Below are 9,173 nucleotides of genomic sequence, written 5' to 3'. Positions count from 1 at the left end.
CTTTCCAGACTCTTCCTTTGATTAGGGGTGCGAGAAGAGGGCTGGTTTAGAACACTACTGGGGCCATTCTAGGGGCCACTAAAACTGCTCGCACTGCCACACTCTGCACCAGCTATAGCTTCTGAATGCTCTTCAATGCATTACAATGGTCCAACCTTGAGATGACCAGGGACGACTGAGCGCAGGGAATCCTGATCCAGGAAAGGTTGCAACTGGCATACAACACAAAGTTGTGCAAAGCTCTCCTAGCCGTGACTGCCACCTGCTCCTCAAGCAGGAGTCATGGGTTCAAGAGAACCCCAAGTTGCAGACCAGATCTTTCTGGGGCAATGCCACCCCATCCAGAGACAAAGATGACAAGTCCCTGATCCCGGAGCCCCATGTAGCCAAAGCCATTTGGTCTTGCCAGGGTTCAGTCAGTGCCTGTTGACCCCCATCCAGGCCCCCACAGTCTCCAGGCACTGTGAGAGGGCAGCCACAGCATCACTTGGATCATCAAGAGTGGAGATATAGAGTTGGGTGTCATCAGCATACTGTATATATTGCAACCCATGGTGACGGATGACCTTGCCCAGTGGTTTCGTATAGATGTTGAAAAGGAATGGAGAGAGTACCAAGACCCGTGGCACACCACAGAATAGTGAGCGAGGGCTGGACTTCTCATTCCCTCTCAATACCAGTTGAGACTGCCCTGAAGAAAAGATCTGAACCAGCACAGAACTGTGCTGCCCAGCCCCAGTCCCCACAGCCAACCCAAAAGAATACCATGGTTGATAGTGTTGAAAGCCACTGACAGATCAAGGAGAGCAAGCACTACTTCCACCTTGCTCTCACCAGACATCATCAATAAGCACGACCAATTTCCATACTATAACTGGGCCTGAATCCTGACTGAAAGGCGTCTAGATAATCTGTTTCACCCAGATTATCTGCAGCTGCTCTGCAGATAATCTGCAGCTGCTAAGCCACCACATTTTCCACAACTTTCCCTAAGAACGGGAGGTTGGAAAGTTGTCCAGTCATGTGGGATCCAATGATAGTTTTTTAAGGAGGTGAACCTCATTAAAAGCATCTGGAAATGTCCCCTCCTACAGTGACGTATTAATCACTGCCTGGACCCACCTGCTAGTCACCATCCTGGAACTTTTCACCATCCAGGAGGAACAAGTATCTAACTGACAGCATCGAGGGCCCTGCCCACTTCATCCGGGCCAACAGGATCAAGCCATACCCAGATAATAGGGCAAGATCTCTCCCCAGAGATCTCATATGGACCATCTCCATGCATGGGATCCAACTGGGAACGGATCTGAGCGATTTTGTCCATCAGGTGCTGAACAAACTCCTCTGCCCAGATCTGTAAAATGTAATCATACCTCTGAGGGACTTCTTCTTAGGACTGTCTCCAATCTGAGTTGCTACAAAAGAAATCTACTGGTGTGAAATAAAGAGTAGGTATATAACAAAGTAGGCCTTCTACATGGCTGTTCTCAAACTATGGAATGTGGCTGATCCCAGGAATTTGCTTAAGCTCTTCACTTCCTGGTAATCAGGAGCATACTCAAGACTATTTTGAAGATGTCTTTGATGCATTCATACTTAAAGGTTGCAGATTTGATTAGGTTTTATCAAAGGCCTGGAGACTAAAACATACGAAGAATGGCTGTAGAAATCCTTGGGTTTGGCTAATCTAAAGAAAATTGAGGGGCTGCCACAAAGAAGAGGGGATCACGTTATTCTCCAAAGCATCAGAGGTCAGGATAAGAAAGAAATTGATCAAAGAGAGAAGCAACCTGGAATTAAGGAGAAACTTCCTGAGGACAATTAACCAGTGGAACAGCTTGCCTCCAGAAATCATGGGCACTCCATCGCTGGAGACTTTTAAGAAGAAGCTAGGCAGTCACTTGTCTGAGATGGTATAGGTTCTCCTGCTTGAGCAGGGGGCTGGACTAGAAGACTTCTAAGGTCCCTTCCAGCTCTATTCTATTCTATAGTGAGGTTAATACACACCTCCTGAACTCAATTAATTAGAGCATTATCATCACCATCATCACCACCATCATCATTCATCATCATTCATCATTGAACCTTTTGTAACTTTTAGCAGTTCTGTTTAAGAAGCAATTCTTACTAATTCTTCATGGCTTCTCTCATTATTTTGCTATCTTTGAATGTGATCATTGAAAAGGATTAAAATTCATCTTGTTTAAAGACCAAGACCTTTCCTCTCCACCAGAGAAAGATACCAATCACCAGGCTTGCTATAGCATAGTTTTTATTTCTACACAAGTAATCTCTCTCTTCTCAGTCTGTGAAATGTCAGCTGGAGATGTCAAATGTCAAAAAGGGAGCTTTCCAGACAGGAAGTGCAGATCAGTTGGAACTGATGGTTTCTTGAATCCAGGAAATGTAGTTGCAAACTTTAGTGTAGACACCAGGGAAGCCTTTCAGAGCACATCCTCTGCCCCAAGAGACAATTCCTTGGAGTTCCCCATTGCAGACAACCGGACCACCAGAGTCACACTGAAAAAGAAACGATGAGCTTGTATTCAGCAAGCAGGATAGTGAGTGAGTGAAGATAACTTGCATTATCTATAATTTGCATGTTCTGGTCGGTGGAGGAAACGAACATATTTCAGAAAACGGAGACGTCCTCGGACAAGCGCTGGCTCTTCGGCTTTGAAACGGAGATGAGCACCGGCCCCTAGAGTCGGAAACGACTAGCACGCATGTGTGGGGGAACCTTTACCTTTTTATGTTAGGTGACATAATTGATACCGGGATGGGATGAAAATCCCAGAATTACTACCTCTGTCTGGTAAGAACTTCCTAACAGAGAGGCTAATCTAACTTAGGGTAAGCAATGTAATAAAAACCGAAGGACATGTAATTGGGTGTCATTAATTTATTTGTCAGAAGCATGCAATTGTATACTAGAAAAGTCACAGAAACAGCCTCTGAATATAGGGATCTCTTCCCAACTATCTACTTCTCTCAGATATTTTCTGACTTAACATCAGCTTGCTATGAATTTATACTGTGGGAAATTTTTGATTACCATTTGAAATATACTCTAAACAGGGAGGAAAGATTTACCTGACAAGAATCTTTTCCGCCTTCTAGGAATCCTGCACAAAACATATTGTTGGTGATTTTCCCTTTATAAGACCCACTGCACTCACTCTCAGAAAGTACAGGGACATTCAGGCACTGTAGGAGGTCAGGGTAGTGTGCTGTGGGAAAGATCGAAGAGGCTGTGTTCATTTTCAGAAGTAAATATTAGACATGCACAAGATATTTTCTACAGAGCAATAATAGAAAAGAAGAACGTCTTACAAACCTCTATAATAATATAGTTGCCCAAATGATGCCAATCATCCTTTCCTTCAGTGGATAAATGTTCCAGTTGACCAAAACCTGGACTTAAGGCAAGTTCTGACTGGAGTACAGGTAAGTCCTCAACCTATGACCACAACTGAGGCAAATGTTTCTCTTACTAAACAAGACAGTTTTAAATAAATTTTGCCTCATTTTATATCTTACAACAGTTGTTAAGTGAATCATTGTGATTGTTAATAACAGTTCATAAGTGCATCTGGCTTCCCCATTGACTTAGCTTGTCAGAAGTTTGCAAAAGATCTTCATATGACCCCAGGACACCAACCATCATAAAAACATGCACATTGCCAAGCACCCGAATTTTGAATACATGAACACGGGGATGCTGCTATGGTTGAAAGTGTGAAAAAGTCATGTTACTTTTTTCAGTGTTATAACTTTGAACGATCATTAAATGGATGGTTGTAAGGTCAGGACTACCTGTATATTGTTTTACATGATGTTGTGAGGGAAATGAATGCCAGAAATAAATTTATATTAGCAATTTACCCACTGCAATTGTTAGCTTTGCTCAATAAACCCAACTGCATATAATCACATCTTGACCCTATCTTGATCAATGAGCATGAAAGAGACTCACTGCCACTGCTGAGGGTGTTGCCCCAGCCAGAGACTAAACATACTGCTCCAGTGGATGGACAGCTGCTTGGTAGACGGATTGCTGAAACACGGGAATTGAGACCGGCTGGTTTGGATAGTTTGATGAGCATGATGTCATTGTCCAAAGTTTGGCGGTTGTATTTGGGATGGAGAATGATTTTGACTGCATCAATGTATTGCTCGGAGCCATCATCTTTGGTCAAACTGTGTTCCCCAAGTCTCACTTGGATGCGGCTGAAGCAAAACAAGACACAGAGACTTTGGTCATATCAATTTTCATCCAACCCCCCTCCTTTAACTTGCAGTAAGCCAACTAATATTGCCGCTCACAAGAGCGTTGTCCAGAATGGTTGAATCCTGAAAAAGATGGAAGCAATTACATGTTGGCTTCTGGTACTGAGTACACAATAAACATTTCTACAAATATGTGTGCACATGTATCTACAAATAGAAGCATGTTTGTGTATCCTTTATTAGATATACAAGTAAATATTTCAGTGCAATGGTGAAGTCCCAAATATAATAAGAACACATTATTACTTACGATTTATAGCAGTGAGCAGCTGAAACAATCCATTGGTTGTTTAGGATGGAGCCACCACAGATATGTCGCCCGACATTCAGAGAGACCTGATAGGGAACAGAATGCTTTTGGCAGGTGTAGCCACCCACAATCTTATCATCATCTTCATCTTCGATGGGAAAGGCAGCTGGATAGTGAAAATATTTAGAGAAAATTTCATCATGGGTGAAACAGGAACCAAATGTTTTCCAATTTTAGCAGAAGGGATTCACAAAATATTTTTTATACTTTGATGGTCCATATGATGGGATCTTCATCCCATTCAGGTAAGCTATGGATGGCCAATCAACTAGTAGGAAGTCATACGAGGAGGGAGGGAGGGCGGTAGGGAGGAAGGAGAGAAGGATGTAGCAAACAATAGAAAAGGAGATCTATCTAAATGTAGATACAATTACATTCACTACACCTCTCTTAACTACTGAACCATCCCAATGTCCACCACATTTGTGTACCACTTGGCCATTGTCTTTTTTCCTTCAATCTTCCACCTGGAAGCTCCAACTGGTACAGACCACCCGGAAGCTCCAACTGGTACAGAATGCAGCCGCGAGAGTTGTGTTGGGAGTCTCCCGATACTCCCACGTTACACCGCTGCTCCGTGAGCTGCATTGGTTGCCAGTTGTCTTCCGGGTGAGATTCAAGGTACTGGTAACAGTGTTTAAAGCCCTTCATGGCATGGGGCCGGAGTACCTTAGGGAACATCTGCTGCCGGCATCAAGCTCCCTGCGCCCTGTGCGTTCCCACAGAGAGGGCCTCCTCAGGGTGCCACCGATCAGAGAATGTCGATTGGTGGTCCCCAGGGGGAGATCCTTCTCTGTGGGCGCTCCGGAGCTGTGGAATCAGCTACCGGTAGAGCTCTGGATGGCGCCCGATCTTCGCTCCTTTCGTCGCGATCTCAAGACGTTTCTGTTTGTTCAAGCCGGCCTAGCCTGATGGGGATTGGTGGGGTTTTTATTTTTGTGTTTTAATTTTAATTTGGTGTTTTAGAACTTGATTCCAACTGTTTTAATATGGGCAATTATTTAATCTTGTTTTAACGTTTGTATTTAGTATTTTATTCTGCCCTGTGAACCGCCCTGAGTCCTCAGGGAGAAGGGCGGTATATAAATATTATTAAATTAAATTAAATTAAATTCTCCACTTGTTTTGAGTATCTTATAAACTCTTCCCAAGCATGAATTGCTCCTTCATCTTTTTCTGCTCCACCTGCTCACTCTTCCTTCATGTGTTTTCTCTCTATGATCCACCCAACATCAATACTTGTTTTGTACTAGTCACTCTCTTTTTATTTTATCCTAAGAACCTTTTTCTTTCCCATTATTCATCCATCAGTTTTGTGTCTCCTGTCAAAATGTCTACTCTTCCTTTTTAGTTTGAATGATTTCCACTCCTCTTTGAGAGATATTGATCAAGTGGGGCTGCATTTTTGATCTACGTAATGCTTCTGGTCCAAAGTCAATGCATGCTTTGGAGTGGGGGTGGGGGGAATATCCATGTGGTGCATCTCTAGGTTCTTAGTGAAGTTGCATTTTTCCCCAAGATGGTACAGTTAGGTGGTCTGCAATCCTAGGAAAAGCTTTATCAGGCTTGAGGAGTTACAGTACATTCAGAAAGTATTCGGACCCTCTTCACTTTTGTCAATTTTGTTAGGCTGCAGCCTGATTCTACAACTGTTGAAATTAATTTTCCCCCCACCTTACTCTATGCTCAGTACCCCATAATGACAAAATGATACAGAAGTTTAGCAATGTCTGTAAATTTATTAAAAAGAAAAAACGGAAATATCATACTAATATTAGTATCCCGACACTTTGCAACAACACTTGAAATTTAACTCAGGTGCCTCCCATTTCTCCTGATAGTTACTGACATGTTTCTACACCTTGACTGGAGTCATCCTGTGGTAAATTAAATTGATTGGACATGATTTGGAAAGGCACACACCTCTCTATAGAATGCCTCACAGCTAACAATGCATTCCACAGCAGAGCAAAAGCTATGAGGTCAAAGGAACTCCCTGCAGAGTTCAGAGTCAGGATTATTGCAAGGCACAGATCTGGGGAAGGCTACAATAAAATTTCTGCTGCACTGAAGGTTCCTAAGATCACAGTGCCCTTCATAATACTCAAATGGAAGATGTTTGGCACAACCAGGAGCTGGTCGCCTGGTCAAACTGAGCAATCGGGGAAGAAGGGCCTTAGTAAAAGAGGTGACCAAGAACCTGATTGCACTGACTATGTTACAGAGAACCTGTGTGGAGATAGGACAGAGTTCCAGAAGGACAAGCATCACTGCAGCTCTTCACCAATCTGGGCTTTACAGCGGAGTGGCTAGACAGAAGCCTCTCCTCAATGCAAAACACATGAATGTCCGCTTGGAATTTGCAAAAAAGCATCTTTAGGACTCTCAGACTGTACAAGATTCTCTGGTCTGATGAAACCAAGATTGAACTGTTTGGCCTCAATTCTAAATGTTATGTCTCTGAAAGAAACCAGGCACTGCTTATCACCTGCCCAATATCACCCCAACAATGAAGCACTTCCACAATGCTCAGGACCTCAGACTGGGCTGAAGTTTCACTTTCCAACATGACAACAATCCTAAGCACACAGTCAAGACAACACAGGAGTGGCTTAGGGACAACTCTGTGAATGTCCTAGAGTGCCCCAGCCAAGCCCTGACTTGAACCCTGTTGAACATCTTTGGAGGGACATGAAAATGGCTGTCCATCAACAGTCGCCAATCAACCTGACTGAGCTTGAGAAGATTTGCAAAGAAGAATGGCTGAAAATCCCCCAATCCAGGTATGTAAAGCTTGTTGCCTCATACCCCAAAAGACTCGAGGCTGTAATTGCTGTCAAAGATACTTCAACAAAATACTGAGTGAAGAGTCTGAATACTTAAGCCAAAGTGATATTTCAGTTTTTTCTTTTTAATAAATTTACAGGCATTTCTAAAATTCTGTTTTCCCTTTGTCATTATGGGGTACTGATTAATGAGAAAATGAGAAAAAAATGAATTTCAACAACTGTAGAATCAGCTTCAGCATAACAAAATTGACAAAAAGGAAGGGGGTCTGAATAATTTCTGTATACACTGGTGATATTCATGAGCCCTTATATATTTGTGAAGGATCTTTTTGCCTTCAAGTTCAAAATACTGCAAAGCCCTATTATTTATTTCCTCATGCTTCTGCACATGATTTTCATCTAATATTTAGTTGGGCAAAGAGAGGAGAACTAAACAAAGATCCTTTGAATACTTCCCTCTTTTATGGAGATTTCCATCCTGCATGTATTTGGAATTGATAACGAGTAGGTTTCAAGATAATCGTCAATAATATTTGAAAGATTGAGGCTCTTAGGGTTTTTGTAAAGTCTGTTGCTATTGTCTTAAAAAGCAGTTTGCCTATTCTAAGCTGTTCTTGATACAACTCTTTCTTGACTTCCTATTATTCCTGTTAATAGGTTACCTGAGGCCACACACTGCAAAAAATAATTTAGCAGTTTCAATTGAAACACCAAAAAAGCATAAAGAAAGTTCATTGTCTACTCCATCGATAAATAAACTGTTTCAAAATTAATAACGTTTGTCTAATGGTCCAATGTTATTGATTGTATAGATGTATAGACTTCAACTTCCAAATTCCCCAACCTGTTGAAGCCCATCTTGAAGTTGCCAAAGTCGAGAAAGACTTCTATAGCCTATTATTGGTGACTTGCGATTCCTTGTTTACAAATTCAACCCTAAACTGTTATCATAAGTCCTTATGTTTTTTTAGTTTGCTAGTTCAAATTCTACTTGAAAATCTAAAGATGTCTATTTCTAATCTTAAGGCTAGATGCTTCAGCATCTTGTCCTGAAGAAATTATGGACTTACCAGCTGCTCCCAAGAATGCTACAAGCCAAATGAACTTCATGTTGCCTTCCTTTGTCAAACAGGAAGAGCAGAGGAGTTGCTGCACATATTTATGTTGTGCGACCAATATTTTTGCTCCAAGGACTTAAGCAAAGGGAAAAATACGCAATGGAAAATACAAACTTTGTTACTTGGATCTCAACAATAACAGGTGGAAAGGAAAGATGGAGTTCACATGAGTTTCCTCTTGACCAACAATTTAATACTGCCATTCTTAGATGTATACTGTTGAAATACATTTATCATGTATTTATATATTATAATAAAGGTTCTATCCTTAGCTTCAAGGATTCAATCGAAAGGAAAAATATGCAATGGAAAATACAAACTTTGTTACTTGTAACTCAAGTAATAACAGGTGGAGAGGAAAGATGGAATTCACATGAGTCCCCCCCAACTGATCCAAGTATTTAATACTGCTATTCTTAGATCAGTAACTAAATTTATCATACTAAATGATGAAGATTTTATCCTTGTAAGTAAAAGTAAAAGCTATTTCTATGAAAGTGGGAAAATTTTGTGAAGGTGTTATTGCTATCTGTCATAAGAAATACATAATAGATTTGTTTGATGCACAAAAATATTGCATTCAAAATATCTATATGTGCAATTTTTTTTATAGTGAGTGTTGTCCTTGGCCTTTGAATGGTATACTGGGATCAGATAGCAAAA

General features: G+C 41.4%; 1 protein-coding gene across 1 annotated transcript; it reads right to left on the bottom strand.

Moving 5' to 3' along the window:
• Nucleotides 1–2,373: 2,373 nt before the first annotated feature.
• Nucleotides 2,374–8,502, bottom strand: LOC310634460 (cationic trypsin-3-like; the record flags this gene model as incomplete). Its single annotated transcript, XM_083352856.1, has 5 exons — nt 2,374–2,523; nt 3,097–3,233; nt 3,980–4,233; nt 4,544–4,709; nt 8,463–8,502. The coding sequence occupies 5 exons, from the start codon at nt 8,500–8,502 to the stop codon at nt 2,374–2,376; spliced, it is 747 nt and encodes a 248-aa protein (XP_083208982.1).
• Nucleotides 8,503–9,173: the final 671 nt, after the last annotated feature.

Source organism: Vipera ursinii (genome assembly GCF_947247035.1).
Source record: "Vipera ursinii genome assembly, chromosome: 2".
NCBI lineage: Eukaryota > Metazoa > Chordata > Lepidosauria > Squamata > Viperidae > Vipera > Vipera ursinii.
This window is presented reverse-complemented; position numbering and strand designations above follow the sequence as displayed.